Source organism: Archocentrus centrarchus, chromosome 15, assembly GCF_007364275.1.
Source record: "Archocentrus centrarchus isolate MPI-CPG fArcCen1 chromosome 15, fArcCen1, whole genome shotgun sequence".
Lineage (NCBI taxonomy): Eukaryota > Metazoa > Chordata > Actinopteri > Cichliformes > Cichlidae > Archocentrus > Archocentrus centrarchus.
The window spans coordinates 477039-499439 of record NC_044360.1 but is presented as its reverse complement, the minus strand read 5'-3'; the positions used below and the strand labels follow the sequence as shown (position 1 = coordinate 499439).

Here is a 22401-nt window from a genome sequence, read left to right as displayed (position 1 = left end):
TAATTAGTTTGATCAAAATGAGTTTTCAGGAGTCTGTTATTTTTCATTAACCTCAGAGGATCCATAACGTCTTCAAACAACAGAGCAGGAAATTATTTTTCTAACACACCTCTTCAGCCTGCTGTGGAAGTTTCTGTCTAAAGATGAACAGGGCCACTTCACAGTCACACATCAGGACTGCGTTTCCCAGAAGCCACCAGTTCTCTTTCTGTGGGCTGTCTTTACACCTTGTCTGGGATCAGGTTTCCTCTGATCACTTTTAACTCTGTGTTCATCGATGTACCCAGCCACAGCCTGCAGCAGAGGGCACTATGAGCAGTTTAATTCAATTATAGATGAATAATAGTCCACATAAACAAGACTCCTTGCTTGTTCTGACTGGGTGATTGGCAGGTTTTATAACCAATAAACAATCACTCAATGAACCTTCAGCTCAGGTTTCTTGATGCAGACATTTTAAAATGTGCCATCAGAAAATCTGCTTAAGGTTCAGTTTTAGGGGAAAGAACATTGTATGAAACAGTGGAGGACCAGTGATGGAGCCGTGGGGAACTCCGCATCAGCTTCTTGTATTAATGGCCACCTTTTCACTGCAGAATCACAGATCATTTAATTATTCCTGACATTTTAAGTCAAACTTAAGCTTTATCTGCTGTTTCCATGTTTGGTTACAGTGCAGGACTTTAATATTTTGTCAGTGATTTTATTTTTAGAGGAGATCTAATGCTTCTTGTCATGTGTTTTTCATCTGCTGAACCCACCTGAATGTGTTCGCCTTAGGGCTGAAGCAAATGTAGTTTCCGAACAAAGTAAGCCTCTAATGGACTCTGTGATACCATTGAAGTGGAAGCAGTGGATTGTGGGAAAGGCAGGTGTGCAGCCGGAGGGGTGGGGCTAAGCGAACTAACCTCGGCCTGCGATCAACATCCGTCGGTAAGGACGGACGTGCAGCTCGTGTCTCCGAATTTTAGCTGCCACCACACCTGCACCAGACCGCAAACACCACAAACCGTCATGGAGGACAGGGACGCACCTGTCCATCGTGACATAGCAGGTACGTACAGGTACGTCATGATATCATCACAGCTACGTAAAGAGAGAAAACCATTAGAAACATGCATTAAGGCACAAACTGGGAGAGAATGTTGCTCCAGGTGAGATCTGAGAGGCTTTCAGGTGAGTCTGAACTGTAATGTAATTGCAAGGGCAACGCCCCATTCAGGTACTGCAGTTTGATTGGTTACTGTGCTCATAAGTATTTCAGCAAACAGCTGTAATATGTAAATACATATTTTTTATATTTCAGGAGAAACTTTAAATTTTAACCATTTAAGATTTTATTAAATAATAAATTATAATTCCGCCCATCCATTTTCTGCCTCACATCAACACCCAGGTGTCAGGAGTCCAAGCAGAGACTGCAGACCTCCCTCTCTTCAGCCACCTCCTCCAGCTCTTCTTATTAGTGTCATATTTAGACCTTTTTTTGAAGACTTTGCCCAAAATGTTATGACTTTTTCTCTGAAAGTCTGATTTCACAAAACATCACAGTTATATTTTTGTAAGATATAGTTTAAATAATTAATAATATTCAAAATTATGAACATGTTTCTTACAAAAATAAATCTGATGATCATTTTTGATTTTATACTAAATGTATAGCACTTTGAGGTGAATGTTTGGCACTAAATAAAACTGAATTGAATTAAGGGATGATTCACAATTTTCAACATTTTCCAGTGTACAAAGCATACTCTTTTCAGACACCCCATGGAGTACAAAGAAAATGTTGATCTTTTTTCATGACAGTTAATTTCACCTGGTTCTTTGGTATTTTAATGTAATAGGAAGTATTAAAACCCCCACAAGGGACATGGGAGGAAACAAAAAACATGGGAGAAAAAAAAAGAGATGTACTTTGCGAGATCTTGCAAAACTTTTTTAATTTTAGGCCATGTGCTTCCATGTTAATCTTGATACAGCAGCGTCCATCAACACATTGAAAGGACCGGTGAGAGATTGCCAGGAAAAGTCGCCTTTAATTTATAATTCAGCGGTTACTTTTGATGATGAATGAATGAATGAAGGTTTTATTGCCATGTGGGTGAACAGGTTCACACATTGGAAATTGCAATTAACAAAGCACCCATCCAAGAATACAACAAACACAAACACAACACGGGGGGACAGGTGTCCTGAGGTTATGCAGCCGACTTGCAGCGCTACCTTTACAGTTCCCCGAAAAAGAAAACAACACACATCATGGGGTAGTTAGGTAAAAAAAAAGTCATCTGGTACAGTGCTCGAAAAGAGCACCATACCAGGGTCCAAAAAAAAACCACCTTAGCAAAGCATATTTGCACATTTAAAGCCAGAATAGCAACGGGTAGGTGAGGTCAGGTCAGGAGGGGATGCAGACGGAGACGAGAGGGTGGGGGCATTGTGGAGCCAGATACGGCTCCTAGCCAAAACAGTTCGCTGATAGTGATGGAATTTCATCAGCAGCTGTGGTACACCAGATCCAGCTTCACAAATTCACCCAAGAGTGGGGGGGGGGGGGGGGGGGGGGGGGGGGGGAGCAACTGTCCACATAGTCTGGAGAGATATGGTGCCGATGTTGCAGATGTTGTTTTGGAACAGGCTGCTTGTTTTTTCCCAACAGCCTCAGTCTCCACTGGGAACCATTCAGTAATCCAATATTCCAAATTCATTAGTTACCGTCCTCACTGTGGCAGAACCGAACCTTATCTCCAGATCTAACCCCTCTCGCCTGCGAGCCCGTCAAATTTACGGCTCAGGTCCACCAGGCTTTGAGTCTGAGTCTGTACGGCTCTGCACAGCCCATCCACCTGGGTCGGCAGCCTCTGCAGATGTCGAACTGCCGCCCAGATTTTCTTGATTTCCCGGTAAATCAGGTATCCTCCGAGCCCAAACAGAAGAGATACCGCTACCAAAAGGCCGAATATATAGGCGTCTTCCACGTCTTCGACCTCAAGGGCCGAGAAGCACACAGGTCTCCACGAGCTCCAAGAATCGATGACGTATCCAACCAGGTCTGTTCCACTCGGACATGCAGGCTCCCCTTTCCCCGATCTCATAGTGGAAAAAATTCGATCAATGATGGTGAAGGCCCAGTTTGCCAGATCCATGTTGCTCTCAGTCTTATTCTTATTAATTATTAATTAATTATTAATCTTATTATTATTATTTTGGCCAGTTTTGCCAAAACTGTACAGGCATGAATGAATGAACCTGACTGACTGTCTCACTCTCACACCATCACTGCTTCACTCGATCGCCACCAGTGATGTCAGTAACGCGTTACTCTAATCTGACTACTTTTTTCGGTAATGAGTAATCTAACATGTTACTATTTGCAGTCCAGTAATCAGATTAAAGTTACTTATCCAAGTCACTGTGCGTTACTATTTTTGTAATTTTCCTCAGTACAAAGATATATTTTTGCTTTCTTTAGTCCCGTTTTCATCATGAGGACAATAACAGCACAGCGACACAAATGTAAACAATGGAGGGAGGAGAGAGATGCATGTTTTCTAGCTGAAATACAGACAGAGGCGGGCTGGGGTTGAAATTCAGCCCGGGAGCTTGCTTTGGAGAGGCCTTTTATACGATTTCCCCCCCCCACCCCAATCTGGTGTCTCCATAACTGTCAAGTTTTGTATTTAAAAATATGGGAAATTTTAGCTGCTGAAAGTAGAAGTCGCTCTGACGTCATCGCCTAATTTGCATAATTGTTCATTTGGATATAGTTGCAGCCGAGGCTGAGGGAGAGAGGGAAAACCTCTTCGGAGAGGCAAAAAGTGAAGAAGCGGAGGGAGCGGGTGGGCAGACTCGGTGATTAAATTTGTTTGGGGTTTGAGGGTGGAGGTGAAGTGAGGTTCGGGCGATGCCAAAGTGCACTAACCTCGCAGGAACTGCCACCCAGGCTACTGCAGGTGGCAGTTCTCGGCCAAAACGGGAGACTTGACAGGTATGGGTGTCTCGCCCTTCACCTCTAATGGTGTGCTGTTGGGCTGTTGTGTTTGTAGCCCCTCCCGATGAAAAATGGCTCTCAGTGAAGAGCCAGCTCCGACCGACCATCACTGTCTGCACCTGTGGTCGCGAGAGCTGCAACGCAAGCGCTGCTGGGGGTAAAAAAAATGTTTTACTATTTTGAGTTTGTGTCAGCTAAAAGCAGAGGGAGCGAGAGTCAGCGGGTGTCCCGTTTTGTTGTTGTTTTTGGTGTAGTTGCGGCCCACAGCAACCATTTAACTGCCAATAAAAGGGCAACTTTTGCTGGCAATCTCTCGCCATCTTTTTGAACTTCTTAACAGATGCTACAATATATTCTTTATTAATGAGGTTAAGAACAGGTCATTTCTTCATTTTATATATAAATCTGTGCCCCACAGTCTATGTACTGATATAAGCAAAGAAAAAACATTCATAAAAAAATACATAATCCCTTTTTGACACAGCACTGAAAACCTGAAAACTCCAATGTCACCGTGTTTTGTGTACATACAGCGCTTGTACTGCTGTGGCATCATCCGGATCCCCCCCCCCCCCCCCCCCCCCCCCAAATTTGTCTTTTAGTGACTTCTAGCGATTATTGAGACAGCGAGTTTTGTTACACAAAATTTGGTAACAGTGCCGGCCGCCAGATTACGCACAAATATCCGGGCCAGCATAGATGAAAACACGCCAGGAACATGTAGAATAAAATCCATCATCGTTTTCTGCGGTTTACTGTGTACGGTTTACATTTTTGGAACAATGCTTCCACTTCTTGTTGAATTTATCTCTGGCGGCTTTGGCTGCTTTCCACACCTGCTGCGCTGCACTCAGAACTTGTTCCTTTCTAAAGTCGTCAGTAGAGTCATTTTGTGAATCGATGATGGACTATTTTAGAGAATTCAATGAGGCCTTTGAACTGATCCACCAGACCAGAGGCCATATTGCTGCAGACCACGCAATAGTGCAGCAGTGTGGATGCCTCGGCCATTGGTTGGTCAGGCTGCAGCGCTCAAATTACACAGACCGACTGACATTTTCTAACTTTTTGAAAGGCATATGCTGGGTGTTACCCCCCTCCCCACCCCGTCGTACGCTTTGTACACTTTGGAAAATGTCGATAATTGTGAATCTTCCCTAAATATAAGTCTATATTTGCTGAAGATTACAAATGTTCAGCTTTATTCCAAACTGTGGGGCTAAAACTCTTGCTTTCACAAACATAAAAATCAAAGTTTTACTTTGTAAAGCTCAGTTTTTTTAAGATAATCAGTTTGTTTATGTTTACAACTGAAACGATTTAATTGATTTTCATACAGCCGGGCTGACCTGAAAGCCTCTGCAGGTGGAGCCGTGTAGGAGGCGTGCTGAAGATTAACAGGTGTGCGCTTCAGTGGAGGAAGCTGGGGTCACATGACATCAGTGCTGGAAGTTAACAGTAGTTCAAACATCTTCAGCCAATCAGACAGCAGATAATGATGGAGGGTGAAGACCTCGTCCATCCAGCAGGAGCCGACACAAGGCCGTGTGTGTGTGTGTGTGTGTGTGTGTGTATGTTTTATGGCATCTGATGAAGTAAAAGGCCACAATTTGTTTGTTTGCGTGTTTGTGTTTGGAGCCAGAGCTTGTTTTGTCTCTCAGGAGGCGTGTCTGAGGAGCAGTGTAGGGGCGGGGCTCCACTGGCCATGAGCATGGTGGTGAGGAGTGGGGGAGCAGTCGCAGGAACAAGGGGGTGCGGGCTTACCTAACACCCCTCCAGAGTCCAGTGGGTACTCCAAGATGGAAGCCGGTGCCGCCAGAGCGTATGGGTAGTCGTATGGTGCCGTGTAGATCAGACTGGATTCAGGCCCCGCCCCTGGCATCAGTGCTGGCGTTCCATTGGGCAACACTGTCTGGATCTGACGAATCAGCGGCATGAGGGTGGGGCCTGTGGGAGCGGGTGTACGGAGGGTAGTGGGCGGGGCCAGGACCGGGGCAGGACCTGTGAGGACACGAGAAGTCTGCGTAGACGCTGCAAGAGAAAAGGCAAGGGATGCTGGGGGAGGGGTTATAGTAAAGGGGGAGGAGTTTAGGCTTCTTGACACATTAACACTGATGAGATTCATTTTAGCCACAAATGTGGAATTGATTTTATAAAATGTATTTTATGGGTCCGTGTACTTTGTGGTCATTCTTTTTGTTTTGAAAATGGATATTAAAAAACAAAAATGTTTTTTTCATCTTTATTTCATACTCCAGATACATACAATGTAAAGTGAATTTCTTTTTTCCTTTGAAATCGAAACATAAATTCACAAAGAAATAGAAAAACAGCCAGTCTTATATTTTTCTCAAACCAGAAGTTTAACACTGTTGTCAAGCATATTTGCTCTTGTCAGTTTACGGTTTTTAGAGCTGTCGTTTTTAAATAATGTCGGTTAGGATGGCTGTAGAGCCACATTCTGAGGTAAATGTAGACATGGCAGGAAGGGGACTCTGCTACAACAATCCCTGCGGTTATTTCGCATCGCTATGGAGAAGAAAGGGTTTTCTCTCTGAGGAGCATCGGGAAATTTTGCACGGAAATGGCTGAAGTGGGCTCTCTGATGCACGTGGAGGTTTCAAAGGCCTGAGAGACAAGCATTTGCTGTTCAGAAAAACAATGTACTGCCCATCTTGTAGTAACTTCACAGTGATCAATGGGAAAGTTTCTCTGATGCCACAAAAAACCCCAAAACAAAACAAACAAACAAACAAACAAAAACATATTTCCGGTTTAACAAACTAAAAAAAGACGGACCCTTTTTCTGGTTCTTCGTGAATTTGTGTTCTGATTTCAAAGGGGAAAGAAATATAATTCATTTTTACATTATATGGATTTGGAGTATGAAATGAAAATAAAATGACCCGTTTTTCGTTTTTCAGTATCTGTTCTCAAAACAGAAAAACAAATGACCAAAAAGGACCTTCATGGTATGGGTGACTCTACACACCATTGGTTTTCAGTGTTTGTGTGAAATTCATGTCTCCTGTTAAATTTTGCACTTTAAATAATTTTGGCACAAACTACTGAAACTTTTTTTTTGGAAACATTTAAAATGATTGGTCAGCCTCTGTCTCTTTCTGATTGTCTGGAACGTCTCTTACAGGGTTTAATGTTGGCGTCTCTGTACGTCCCGTTCAGGATGGCTAACTCCATCAGCTGCATCTTCTTCAGGCTGTCCTCACCCTCTGCCTGAAACATAATAACATGTTTAAACATGTGAACATGTGCGAGCAGACTGAATACGCTTCAGACTGGATTCCTCTCCAAAGTCTCCAAACACTTCTGAAACAGAGCAAACACAAATATTTGGAAAATATTAGATAAATACCAAGGAGTATTAGTATGGAGGACCAAAACTGACATAATCAGAAATAAAAGCAGAAATATATATATAGTGTATATATCTTGTTTTTCCTTTTCCTTATACACGCGTTTTCATCAAGAAATATATAAATTTTCTTTTTCCTTTTCCTTACACATGCATTTTCATCAGGAAATGTATATATTTGTTTTGCCTTTTCCTTATACAAGCCTTTGTTCTTTTTACATTTCCTCGTCCGCTTTTCCTTTTCCGTATGCATTTCTGCCTCATTATGCAAATGAGGAGGGTTGTCTTCTTGCTCCAGCTCCTCTACTATTGGTCAATAAACAGGAAGGAGCAGGATCCATGTGCAGATCGATTGTGCATGCCTGCGCCTTTGACTTCAGTTTAGCAGCCCCGAAAAGTTCGGCAATATCCGTAACTGACACACTCGCAAGCAAAAACGACTCCAAGGCATCAGCGGGCAGCAAATATCCAGGTCTCCCAGCAGTTCTTGTGTGGTACAGACTTGTGCAAGCGACACGCCACCTCCTCCAAAATCTGGAGAACTAATGGGTCAGCTTCATTATCCGTGTCTGCAGCTAAATGCAGTAGCCTCTCATTCAAAAATATCTACACTAAACAATAAATAGTCATCACTGACAGTATTGCTTTCAGTTAAGCTAGCAAGGTGACTTAATTCTTCTGCAATTGTCTGAGACAAGACCTGGAAAATTCACGGATGCTCATCATCTTTATGATATAGCGAAAGGTAAGGTTAACAATAACAGTACTTGTTAGTTAGCCGTGGTAATGTTATCCAGCATTGTCATTTTATCATTCTGTATCTGCGTATAAAAGAAACAATCTCTGATTGGAAAGTAAGCTAACATCAACTTTAGCCACAGGTAGCTAAAATATATACTGCTGCCTGTCAGTGCTGTAATGTTAAAAGGTTTACTTTCTATATTAATGTAAAAATCAGTGACATCTTCCAACACTGTTGTTTAGAATAGTGTTTTAAATATTGACCTGAAAGCTATATGCCAAACCATTTCCATGTTCTGTGATTCATAATTTTCTTTTTGCCTTCTTCTTGTGTCCATCTTTCTCAGCAGCAGCCCACCTAACAAGCATGTCAGTCATCAAGATGTTCCTACAGTGTGCCATGCTGTTCCAATAACGAACAAAAAACTAGTGGTATTTGAGTTTCCACGATTTTCCAGTGGACACAGAAATACGTGTCTGTTGAGGGAGAGCGATCAGGAGAGATGAGGGCCAAGTTTTAAAATCCTTTGTGGAGGAGGACAGTGTGTGACAGTGTCTGAAAGGAGACAAACCAGGTCAGAGCCTCCCTACAACTCACACTTCTTGGATGAACATTCATTACTGCAAGCAGCTGTGTTGGAAATCAAATCTCTCTGTACATCTAACCTGTGCTTTTTAAAAAAATAGCTATTAATGAATGAATTGATGTGAAGAATTCTGTAAAATGTTTTGTAAATAGCTTGTCTTGAGTGATATGCATATGTACATCTTTTACATGTAAATTGCATATTTTTGTACATTTTACACATTTGGCAATGGAGCACATGGAGGAGAAAAAATGCTCAAATTAAAGCTTCCATTGTGGAACAAAGAAATGAGGTTTGTGGCAGTTTCTTGCAAACATTTATTAATTATATTAAACACTGTACATGGAGCAGTGATGGTAAAAAATATATATATTAGTACATACACAATTTAGGTCCATTTTGCATTGGCAGAGAAAATGTATTTATGAAAGGCATATCAATTGCATTTCAACATTAAACTAAATAAATTCCTCAGGGTTTTCAACTGAAGAAGACATCCATGTAGATGTCATGATAGAAATGATCAAGTCTCTGTCTCACTGAGAGGATCAGCTCCTCATCCCCTTCAACTCCATGCAGCAGCTTGCATATCCCTGGTTGTGGACGTGTGTCCTTCGGTTTCTCCCTGCTGGCCATGATGTGAGGATCTGGAAGAGGACCTGCAAAGTGAGATACGTCAATTTTAACATAGATTTCATTATGTCATGTGACCTTGCAAACTATGACGGTCAGACTAATCACCTCCCTGTACATGTTTGTAATGCAAAATAACTCCTTTAATAGTTCAAGCTGCTGCAAATTTTAATAGTAAAATTTTATTATAAAGATAATATAGAGGGCATATATGAAAAGCAGTACATACTATTACATACATACTATTCACTCTTATGTTAGAAATGCATTACCATCTTTGAATAGCTGGGGGCTCATATATATGTTTTGACAATATTTATTTATTTACTGTTAATCTATTAGCATAACTTGTTCTTCAAATAGCCATTTAGATGATTGGGGGATGAATGAATGTGACTGCTGCCTGGGTCTTCTAGGTTCCTGTTTGTCTGCAGTGTTTATGTCCTGACATCAGACGGCTCACTGTGCACCTTTCATCCTCGCTGAAGCTGTTCAGCCTGGGATGAGCGTCTTCCTACTCACGTCTGTATCTTTGCAAGAGTTTAATTTCTTAGGACGTGGTGCAGTAGCGGGTGGACAGTAAAAAAATGCGCAGGTGTCTGTCTGTAGGCAACCGAAACTGCAGGACGCTCAGGCAGCACCGGGAAACCACATTTAACTTCCAAATAACAAACGATTGCGTATTTTTCGTGACGGGCGGCAACCCTAGTCTATACTATAAGGATCTAATCAAGATTAGAGCCTAAAGATGTTCTATTTGCAAAACAGAAAGGTCACGTAATGTTAGCTAGCAAACAAATTGACTAATGCTATCCTAGTCTATTAATTAACAGCTAGAAAAGACAAAGACACGTACCTGTGTTCAATGTTCAATGAAGAATTTGTAGCCTTTGTCCAGTTGTGAACGTGTTGTTCGTGAAAACTTGTCATAGTATATCCTAAAACCATATTAGACTGTGTAAACTCCGTGGCCATAGACATATGGCCAAAGGCGCAGGCATGCACAATCGATCTGCACATGGATCCTGCTCCTTCCTGTTTATTGACCAATAGTAGAGGAGCTGGAGCAAGAAGACAACCCTCCTCATTTGCATAATGAGGCAGAAATGCATACGGAAAAGGAAAAAGAGCAGGCAGAAATACATGTGGTAAAGGAAAAGCGGACGAGGAAATGTAAAAAGAACAAAGGCTTGTATAAGGAAAAGGCAAAACAAATATATACATTTCCTGATGAAAATGCATGTGTAAGGAAAAGGAAAAAGAAAATTTATACATTTCTTGATGAAAAACGCATGTGTAAGGAAAAGGAAAAACAAGATATATACACTATATATATATTTCTGCTTTTATTTCTGATTATGTCAGTTTTGGTCCTCCATATTATTAGGGCCACACTGAGAAAAAAAATTTCTGCATTTCGAGAAAAAAGCCGAAATATTTTTTCAAGAAAAAAGTCAAAATGTGGAGATTAAAGATGTTTCAAGTTCAACAACTGCCACGCCACATCTGCTCTACCCTCCAGAATGTTTTATGTTGTGAGTTAGTGAAACTATACTTTAGAATCGGTTTTAGTAACAAGGAAATTATTTCCCTTTTAGTACATAAACAGGATGTAGTGATAAGTATGAGGACGTTAAAGAGATGGTGCAGAAAGCTGCATATTCTCAGAAGGAAAAACCACACAAACTGGCAGCGGACAGACGCATGGATATCAATATTTGCACCTTCATGCAGTACAGAGTACAGCTGATCAAGTTGTTTCACTAACTTATCTACCCGATGCATTTTATAGAGGGTATAGCAGCCGTGGTAGCTGTTTCACTTGAAATGATGACGTTAATCTCAAAATAGTTTTTTGACTTTATTCTTAAAATTTTGACTTTATTCTCAAAATGCACAATTTAAAAGTTTTTTCTTAATGTGGCCCAAAAACTCATTCGTAGATAAAAGAAAAGACATCTTAAAAAAGTAAAATATCCAAAAGTTTCAAAGGAGAGAAATAAAATGTGGAAATAATGATGTGAGAGCATCCACTGAGCATGCTCAGTAATCAACCCTGCTGAGTGCTGTGCAAGTCCACAGAGGGCGCTGCAGTCCACCACAAACACACTCCACAGCACAGCAGCCATGAGCTCGTTAGCTAATCAGATCATTAATGAACATCCTCCATTTTCTTCAGGCAACCACAAACTGACTTCTAAATCACTTTTGCCACTGCAACATGAAACCAACTTAGTGCCCCCCTCCAGTTTCCTCAACACACACACACACACACACACACACACACACACACACACACACACACACACACACACACACAAAGAGAGATCACTTCCTTATTTTTTTTTCTTTCTGGCTCTGGGTTAGCAGAAATCAAGGAAGTGAGAGTGGAGGAAGTGAAGATCAGCAGAATCTGCACTTCCTGTCTGACACACGCATTCTATTCTATTTTATTGAATCTAGATCTGATCATATGAACTGAACACCTCACCTGTCAGCAGCAGCTGATGTTCAGACTATCAGTTTCAAATCAGCCTTGTTTTTACTGATCGCTATTTCCACCCACTCTGCTGGGAACATGTTTATATGATCAGCTTGTTACTGAAATTCTGAATTGAAGTCCAGCTGGAAAGTTACAGCAGCTCAAACTGTGTGCCTCATTGTCACTGAATATGATTCATGTGGTAACGCAGGAAATGTTGCTCTAAATGATTCTAATTTGTTGCTGGAAACACAGACACACACAAGAACACCTGTTTAATCAGTTTAATAAGTGCATTAATCTCACTCTGATCTGAAGTGATTTCCACGTCTCTCATCAGGCTATGGGACAGGAAGCTTTAATGTCACCTTAGAAATCAGCAGTGACTCAGACACACACTCATTCAGATCTTTATTTTCCCGCTCTGTGTCAGAAACCAGCAGATTAACCGGTTTCTGCAGCGCTCACCTTGCAGATCATTTAACTGTTACATTTTTATGTTTATCGATTTTTAGCACCATTTTATCATCATCACCCGATAAGGTCTCTGATTGGAGCAGGCGGTGTTCACAGGGATTACACGATGTGTGAAATACCCCTTTTTATGTGAGCACGCTCAGAGCCTGAAGCAGAGAGCCCAGCTTAGCAGAGACAGTTGATAACCAGCACTGAGACACCCGTTAGCTCTGACTGGGGTTTTAGGATACGTTGAGTCAGCTAATGCAGAGAAAGTCTGCATATGTTGAACCTCCTTTGTAGGCACACCCCTCTGGGCTTTACAAACAAACACACACACACACACACAGGTCAGAGGTCAGCAGTCAGGTGGACTCACAGCAGGCACCAGCAGCTTGGTGACTTCGTCCACAGCTCGTTTGAGTTTGATGTCGGCTCGGTTCTGAGCATCTTCCACCGTGATGAGGACGTGAAGGTCCTCGTTCAGGTGCTCCCAGTTTGGCTTCCCACGGTTCTGCTCCTCCTGCAGGTGGAGACACAGGTGGAGAGAGAGAAGTAGTAAATATTGATACGTTGTCCCTGTGTTGATGATTTGTTGCTATTGATGAAATGCATCCTGTACTTTTAGCTGTACTTTTATATTCAGTTTGTACTTCACAGGAGAGAGGCCAGAAACCTGTAGGCTCTGCGATCCTACTTTTAGAAATTCTAAATAAGCCTGCAGTCTGAGAGAAAAGAGCCCTGTTAGGATAACAAGGTACTATGAGGGAGCAGGTGGAGGAGACTGGAGAGGTGGAGGTATGCTCTGGATAGAAGAGGAATGAAAGTCAGAAGCAAGACAGAATTAATGTGTATCATAGCAGGACTCATTACAGGATGAGACCTGCTATGATGGATGGTTTGGAGAAGGTGGCTCTGACACAAAGACAGGAGGCAGAGCTGAAGATGCTCAGATCTTCGCTGGGAGTCAGCAGGATAGATTAGAAATGAGTCCATCAGAGGGATGACTCAGGCTTGTTGTTGTGATTTGGCACTTTATAATAAAAATGAACTGAACTGAATTGAATCCCAGCCTTGTGCATGTCTGCAATCTTTCCCCTGATGTTCTATGACAGCTCTATGGCCTTACCCATGATGGTGGATTCTATGCACAGGTGTGCATTTTACATACAGTGAATATCTGTAAGTGACTGATTGCAATCTGTGGCCTTTTTCACCGATGGGGTTTCGATGCCAGTGCCAGTATTTGAACCGTTCAGTGGTTTTTCCACCATGAACACACTCAGTGCTTGGCCGAAAAACGGGTTCAACTTGGGCCCCACAAGCTAGCTGGTCTGGAACCAAGAATACATGATGCAAGCAGCAGAAGGGCGTGACTCTGCCATCTCAACATAAATTTTTATACCACTATTTCACTGCATGATGTGTATTAGATGAGAAAAGCAATGCGATTTTCACAGCGTTTCGACTGTTCATTGTAAGCGACACCAACGCTGGCACGAGCAGCGGCACCTCAGCAGCGGAAATGTAGCATGTGTGCCACATGCACACACAGCCAGAATCCTGGCTCGGTTGTAGGGCACCAAATACTTAATGTGTTTTTCTGGAGTTTTGGTTGATATTCTGTCTCTCTTGGAAGTGAGCAAACTTACAAATTTAGCAGGGAATCAAATATTTATTTCCCCTGCTGTGTATCGGACAAAGGATGTTGATGATGGAGCTATCAGGCAGGAAGAAAAAAGGAAGACCACAGAGGAGGTTCATGGATGTAGGGAAGGAGGGCATGCAGAGGTTGGTATAACAGAGGATGATGCTGGGATAGGGAGTGATGGAGACAGATGATCTGCTGTGGTGACCCTAAAGGGAGCAGCTGGAAGGAGAATGAACTCTTTGAGATAAGATGGTGCCTGATTATTCAAGACCTTGTATGTGAGGAGAAGGATTTTAAATTCTATTCTAGATTTAACAGGGAGCCAATGAAGAGAAGCCAATATGGGAGAAATCTGCTCTCTCTTTCTAGTCCCTGTCAGTACTCTAGCTGCAGCATTTTGGATCAGCTGAAGGCTTTTCAGGGAGCTTTTAGGACAGCCTGATAATAATGAATTACAATAATCCAGCCTAGAAGTAATAAATGCATGAATGAGCTTTTCAGCATCACTCTGAGAAAGGATGTTTCTAATTTTAGAAATATTGCACAAATGCAAAAAAGCGGTCCTACATATTTGTTTAATATGTGCATTGAAGGACATATCCTGGTCAAAAATGACTCCAAGATTTCTCACAGTGTTACTGGAGGCCAAAGTAATGCCATCCAGAGTAAGTATCTGGTTAGACACCATGTTTCTAAGATTTGTGGGGCCGAGAACAAGAATTTCAGTTTAATCTGAATTTAGAAGCAGGAAATTAGAGGTCATCCAGGCCTTAATGTCTTTAAGACATTCCTGCAGTTTAACTAATTGATGTGTGTCATCTGGCTTCATTGATAGGTAAAGCTTATAGGGTTATTTTGTTTGAAACCGAACAAAATATAGAAAACTGAAATTGAAAAACCATTTTTGTTAACTGAAATAAATAAAAACTATAATTAAAAGGAAAAAATGATAACTAACTCAAACTATATTCTAAGTTTACAAAACTAAATGAAACTAACTGAAATTATAGATAAAATAACCGTCATTTTCATGTTTGCCATTTTATTTTAAAGCCTTGTGGATATGAAATAATTTTTTTCCGCTCGAGCAGTTTAAGCTGGGAGTGCCATTGGACAACTGTGTGCTTGCGTATGCCTGTGTGCGCTCAATGCGCTGGTCCGAAAAGTAATGGCAGCGGTCTGCCGAGAAAGCGACAGAATCCCATATGGAGTTTCTTTGAGTACGATAGCACAGATAGAAGCGAGTGTCATGTTGTGGATGACGAAAAAAATGTGCGGAGCACTTCTCAAACAGAAAACCACCAACATCAAAGTCCACCTGAGAAGCGCACAACGGCTACAGAAACCGCTCTGAAACGACATAAATTGATGTGCACCTCTGGAGAAATGTGACTACTCATCAGGTCCACGCAGCCACAACATTGTGATTAACCTGTTCAGTCCGTGTGCAGTTCCGGCTACTTTTCGCCACAGTGTTTGAATTTATCAGTCAGAGAACAACAGTCAGGAATAATAATCAAAGCATCAATATAAGGACTCACAAATGTCATCAAATTCCTGGAGGGAGACTGCTGAAACTCTAGGAATGGATGTGAGGGAATGAAGAAAGTGAAAAAACAGAGACAAATATATTTGCAGCCAAAAAACTGAGCACAAAGAGCGAGGACCAAAAAAGAAAAAAAATTCCAGCCAGCACGCGTCTAACCAAGCTAGCTCCAAATCTGAAGCAGCTTCATGTGGTGAGAACATCAGGATGCAGCTGGATTTGAGCTTTGACTCCTTCAAAGAGTTTGTTTTTGTCCAGCACCACATGTAGGTGTTGTTAATCTGCTGCACTGACGCTGGAGTTCATTGTATATTTTATTGAGTTTTGAAGTTCATGTTTTTCTTTATATTTCTCCCTGTTGATGTTCATGTGTGTCCTTAGTATTACACATATTTAGCACATATTTAGTCTGTGGCAGTGGCGCAGTGGGTGGGTGCTCACCTTGCAGCTGGAAGGTTGCAGGTTTGAGCCCCTGTTCCTGCACTGCATTGGGCAAGACACTTAAACCACATTGCCCACGGTAGCACCGGTCTCTGGCTGCATGACTGCAGTTGCTCGTCTCTGGATGAGTGATCTGGAATGATCATTTTGTTGTGTGCCTTGTGCGCACAATGACAATGAGTTGAATCTAATCTAGTGCTGCTGTCTTGTGAACAGTTGGTTGTTGAATATATTTCTTTAAACGGTATCGTTTGTCGAGTTTTTATTACACAATAGTCACTTTTGCACCTGACAAAGTATGAAAAACTAAAAACTAAAACTAATAAAAACAAGCAAAACCACTCTGAAAACTAACTCAAACTAACTGAATTAGAGAAAAAAGTTAAAATGAACTAAAACTAAAATAACCCTGCCCTGAACCCTCCCTTAGTAATTCTGCTATAGGCCTAGGCTGTTCCCATAATGCACTGAGTGTTACTTCTCATTCACCTCTTTTCACTCTGTTTATACCCCACTCTGCATTTAATCATTAATTATTATTAATCTCTGTCTCTCTTCCACAGTGTGTCTTTTGTCTTGTTTCTCTCCCCTCAGCCCCCACCCGTCGAGGCAGATGACTGCCCCTCCCTGAGCCAAGTGCTTGCTCATAGGGGGTCATTTTGACTGTTGGCTGTTCTCTGTAATTATTGTTAGGTCTTTATCTTACAATATAAAGCTCCTTGAGGTGACTATTGTGATTTGGCACTATATGAATAAAATTGAATTGAATTGAATAACAATGAAAATGTATGCTGTGCCTTCTAATAATTCTGCCTAAGGGAAGCATGTATAATGTAAATAGAATTGGTCCTAGCACAGAACCCTGTGGAACTCAATAATTAACCTTAGTGTGTGAAGAAGACTCCCCATTTACATGAACAAACTGGAGTCTATGAGATAAATATGATTCAAACCACTGCAGTGCAGTACCTTTAATACCTATGGAATGCTCTAATCTCTGTGACTGGCATTTCATGTGTTAGCATGTTAGCAGGCCTGAATACACACTGAAGTCTGCTCAGTTAGCAGAGGGTCAGTAGCTGGTTGGAGGATTGTTTTCTCACATAATGATTCATTTTAACAAATATTCTGTGAATTTCAGCAGGACATCAGTACACAACCAACATCCCCATCATTCATCTTCCTCCCTCCTCCTTGTCCCTCTCCTCCATCTGGATTGGGTTGGCCTCCTGCTGCGCCCTCTGTCTCATGTATCTCTGTTAGCATAGCAGGTGGCTAACCTTGTTAGCGTCACACATGCAGAAAGATAAACATGCATGTTGTTGCAGCAGTTTGACCCGAAATATCTCAAATGGTTTCATGGTGAATCAGAGAGATTTTGTCCTGAGGAGATCAGACCATGTGACTTGGCTGTGTTTGCAGACTCAGAGCTTTCACAGGAAGCAGCTCATCAGCTCTTATTTTAGACTTTCAGCTCTTTCCTGAAAGTTCTCACACAAACTTTCTTACGCAAAGCAGCTTGAAGCAATGTCCAAGGGTTATTAAGTGAAGATAAATTCATGTCTTTTTGATTGCAACCTGCAGAAGATGAAAACAAAGCAGAATGTGAGCTGAGCTTCTTTGTTTTGCCTTCAGTTTGAAGCTAAAACACAAAACAAGAGTTTTAAGACCTGATCAGGATGGATGTGACTATTTTTGTGTATTTTGAATAAAACTCCCAGAGTTTTCCTGAGATCAGTAGATTTTTCCTAAAGTCTTAGTTGTAGGGTATTCAGACTGAGACAGACCATCAGATGAATCAGCCTCTGAGACAGCGGATAGATTTTTGGAGCTTCTTTGGAGCCAGCAGATATCTGCACCAACACATTCAGACATGAAATACTTGTCCAAAATAGGCCCATCCCTCTTTAACCACTCTGCACCTGTAACAAATAAAAGCCTGCTCAAACCTGATTGGTCCACAGAACTCAGACTTCTGGTTTCAAACATCTTCTCTTACCTGCAGATCCTGTCTATTCTTCTGCAGATGTTTAGTGTTCTTTAAATGGATGATTGGTATGAATGCACTAACTGAAGCAGCCTCAGTGGCCGACTTCTGTTGGTCTATGGCGTAAACAGATGCTGCTCAGCGACTGCCACCAAATATTTCAGGTGTTTTTAGAGGAAAAGTTCCTGCTATGCTCTCTGCACTGTGTGTTTATAATGAAAATAAATGTGTGTGTGTGTGTGTGTGTGTGTGTGTGTGTGTGTGTGTGTGTGTGTGTGTGTGTGTGTGTGTGTTACCTTCTTCTTGTCTCTCATGGAGCCCCGCCCTCTCACCATGATCTTACATCCAGTTTCAGCCTCCAACTGCTTTGCCGTCAGACCACGGGGGCCCAGGATCCTCCCCACAAAGTTAAACTGTCTCACACACACACACACACACACACACACACACACACACACACACACACACACACACACACACACACACACACCACACACACACAACGTCAGCCTGCTACAATGACACCAATGAGCTGATCCTCTTTCCCCAATAACAAACAATAAATTGGTATTATTTATTTATTAAAAAAACTGGAAAACTGAGCAACACTGATGGACACACACACACACACACACACACACACACACACACACACACACACACACACACACACACACACACACACAGACGTACGTCAGGATGCTCCTTCACAGGAACGTAGAGTTTCTCCTGCAGCTGCACTGTCGGCCCGACACCATCCGGCAACTCGCCGCTCTTCTCAGATCCATTTAGCGTGTCCGTGTACATGTCCTTCCTCACACGACTGATCTCTGAAACACAGACACAGACAGGAAATGGAAAACTGTCCTGGATACTTAAGAGTAGAATGGGAGGCAGAGCCTTCAGCTTTCAGGCCCCTCTTCTGTGGAACCAGCTCCCAGCTTGGATTCAGGAGACAGACACCCTCTCTATTTTTAAGATTAGGCTTAAAACTTTCCGTTATGATAAAGCTTATAGTTAGGGCTGGATCAGGTGACCCTGAACCATCCCTTAGTTATGCTGCTATAGGCCTAGGCTGCTGGGGGGTTCCCATAATGCACTGTGTCTTTTCATTCACCTTATTTACTTTGTTTATACTCCACTCTGCATTTAATCATTACTTGTTATTAATCTCTGGCTCTCTTCCACAGCATGTCTTTCTCTCCCCCCTCACAGCAGATGACCCCCCCTCCCTGAGCCTGGTTCTGATGGAGGTTTCTTCCTGTTAAAAGGGAGTTTTTCCTTCCCACTGTCGCCAAGTGCTGCTCATAGGGGGTCGTTTTGACTGTGTGGTTTTCTCTGTATTATTGTAGGGTCTTTACCCACAATACAAAGCGCCTTGAGGTGACTGTTTGTTGTGATTTGGTGCTATATAAATAAAATTGAATTGAATTGAATTGGTCTCTGGTTTCGCGTTTCTAACCATTTTTCTCCACTCGGCGACACACCCACAGAGGAACAAACTCTGGTTATTGGCGACTCTGTTTTGAGAAACGTGAAGCTAGAGACACCAGCGACCATAGTCAAATGTCTTCCAGGGGCCAGAGCAGGCGACATTCATGGAAATTTGAAACTGCTGGCTAAGGCTAATCGTAGATTTGGTAAGATCGTTATTCACGTCAGCAGTAATGACACCCGGTTATGCCAATCGGAGGTCACTAAAATTAATATTGACTCGGTGTGTAACTTTGCAAAAACAATGTCGGACTCTGTAGTTTTCTCTGGACCAGGAAGCAGAGTTGCAGTCTTACACGCCTCTCTGCAGCTTCTCTCCTCCTGCCATCCCCCCAAAACCCCATCCCCATAGAGTCGGTGCTGCTCCCAGACCACCAAAAACCAAAGCTAAAATCAGCAAAAAGCTATTTAAGCATAAAAATTCAAAAACAATAAATAATACAGCTTCATCAACTGCACCAAAAAATAAAACAATTAAATGTGGATTATTAAACATTAGGTCTCTCTCTTCCAAGTCCCTATTAGTAAATGATTTAATAATTGATCAACGTATTGATTTATTCTGCCTTACAGAAACCTGGTTACAGCAGGATGAATATGTTAGTTTAAATGAATCAACACCCCCGAGTCACAGTAACTGTCAGAATGCTCGAAGCACAGGTCGAGGAGGAGGATTAGCTGCAATCTTCAATTCCAGCTTATTAATTAATCAAAGACCCAGACAAAGTTTTCATCCTTTTGAAAGCCTGACTCTTAGTCTTGTCCATCCTAATTGGGAAAATCAAAAACCTGTTTTATTTGTTATTATCTATCGTCCACCTGGTCCTTATTCAGAGTTTCTGTCTGATTTCTCAGACTTTTTATCTGATTTAGTGCTCAGTTCAGATAAAATAATTATAGTGGGTGATTTTAACATCCATGTAGATGCTGAGAATGACAGCCTCAACACTGCATTTAATCTATTGTTAGATTCAATTGGCTGTAAAGGAGCCCACCCACCACTTTAATCATACTCTGGATCTTGTCCTGACATATGGCATAGAAACTGAAGACTTAACAGTATTCCCTGAAAGCCCCCTCCTGTCTGATCATTTCTTAGTAACATTTACATTTACTGTAGCCCCTTAACTGGCAAGGGCCCGGTGACGGGCCGTTTGTAGTCCCTTTTATATGGCAGGCTAGACCCTCCCATTTTTATTGACACGTCATTCGGCCAATCATGTAACTGGCTGCACCAAATCACCTGACAAAGCTACGTGACGCCCTCTGAGTATTATTGGCTCTGGGAAACCCATTTCTTAACATGATTGGCCGAATGAGGTGTCAGTCAAAATGGGCGGGTCTAGCCTGCCATATAAATGCACTTCATTCGGCCGGCGGACCAGACGCAGCCAGTTAATAGGCTATGAAATGGGTTGTTCAGAGCCAATAATAACCAGAGGGTGTTATGTAGTTTTTGTCAGGTGATTTTTTTGCTGCCAGTTAAGGGGTTAATGGATTACACAGCAGTGGGGAATAAGTTTTATTACAGTAGAAGTCTTTCTGAAAGTGCTGTAACTAAGTTTAAGGATCTAATTCCTTCATTATTATGCTCTTCAGTGCCATGTGCCAACACAGTGCAGAGCAGCTACCTAAACTCTGCTCCCAGTGAGGTCGATTATCTCGCCAATAGCTTTACATCCTCACTGCGTATAACTTTGGATACTGTGGCTCCTCTGAAAAGGAAAGCTTCAAATCAGAAGTGCCTGAAGTCATTCAGGGTGGATGCACCTGGTTTCTTAGGTATGGGGATGATGGTGGAGGATTTGAAGATACGTGGAACTATTGTCAGTGCAAGAGAGGCATTGGATATATCAGTGTACACACCTGCCAGTTGTTCTGCACAGACCTTTAGGACTCTGGGTGAGACACCGTCTGGACCTGCTGCTTTCCGGGGGTTCACCTGTTTCAAAGCCCTCAAACCTGAGTGTGTGACACCTGAATGACAGAATCATCTGGGTTACAGGGGAGTTTTGTGGGAGAGTCTGTGTTAAGTCTGTCAAATCTGGCATAAAAGCTGTTGAGACAGTCTGGAAGGGTGTTGTCTCTGATTTCCATAACCGTGTTTTTCCTGTAGTTAGTGACAGATTGGATTCCCTGCCACGTACTATGTGTGTTGTTGTCTTGGTAGAAGCCTTCAAGTTTTCAGGAGTAAGCCCTTTAAGCAGCTCTGATGGATTTATGCTCTCGTAGCGAGCCCACTTGTATTTTTCACTGTCTCTTGACTTGTACGCCTCATGTCTATTCCTGATTTTACTATGGACATCTGCATTAACCTCTTAACTGGCAGCAAAAAAATCACCTGACAAAAACTACATAACGCCTTCTGATTATTATTGGCTCTGAAAAACCCATTTCATAGCCTATTAACTGGCCGCGTCTGGTCTGCCGGCCGAATGAAGTGCATTTTATATTGCAGGCTAGACCCTCCCATTTTGATTGACACCTTATTCGGCCAATCATGTTAAGAAATGGGTTTGCTAGAGCCAGCGAGAGGGTGTCAAATAGCTTTGTCAGGTTATTTGGTGCAGCCAGTTACATGATTGGCCGAATGAGGTGTCAATCAAAATGGGAAGGTCTAGCCTGCCATATAAAAGGGACTACAAAAGGCCCGTCAGTGGGCCCTGGCCAGTTAAGGGGCTACACCATGGTTTTTGATTGGGGAAAACTTGGACAGATCTGGAGGGGACACAAATGGACGTTTGGATACTGTTTTCAGCACTGTAGCCAGGCTGACAAAGAGTCAGAGCTCTGTAGAGCCGAGTATTCCTTTCACTTTAACTAGTAGTGACTTCATGGATTTCTTTACAAATAAAATTTTAGACATTAGAGAAAAAATTATTCATAACCATCTCAAAGATTATTCTTCATGTTCGGCTGCTTTCAGCACTGCTGGTATTTGTTTAGTCTCTTTCGCTCCAGTTGATCTTTCAGAGTTAACTTCAATAGTTACTTCCTCCAAACCAGCAACATGTTT

General features: G+C 42.1%; 1 protein-coding gene across 2 annotated transcripts in view; it reads right to left on the bottom strand.

The window, feature by feature from the left end:
• Nucleotides 1–796: 796 nt before the first annotated feature.
• Nucleotides 797–22401, bottom strand: part of qkib (QKI, KH domain containing, RNA binding b) — a 35565-nt gene continuing 13960 nt past the window's right edge. Inside the window, exons 2-7 of one of the 2 annotated variants that reach the window (XM_030748351.1) lie at nucleotides 18585–18721; nucleotides 18188–18304; nucleotides 12646–12789; nucleotides 7141–7228; nucleotides 5759–6049; nucleotides 797–983 (exon numbers count right to left, since the gene is read on the bottom strand). In XM_030748351.1, the coding sequence (XP_030604211.1) occupies nucleotides 904–983; nucleotides 5759–6049; nucleotides 7141–7228; nucleotides 12646–12789; nucleotides 18188–18304; nucleotides 18585–18721 (857 nt within the window). In that variant the 3' untranslated portion in view covers nucleotides 797–903. Of the gene's footprint in view, nucleotides 984–5049; nucleotides 6050–7140; nucleotides 7229–12645; nucleotides 12790–18187; nucleotides 18305–18584; nucleotides 18722–22401 lie in introns of those variants that run through there. The other variant, XM_030748350.1, reaches the window with a different exon arrangement.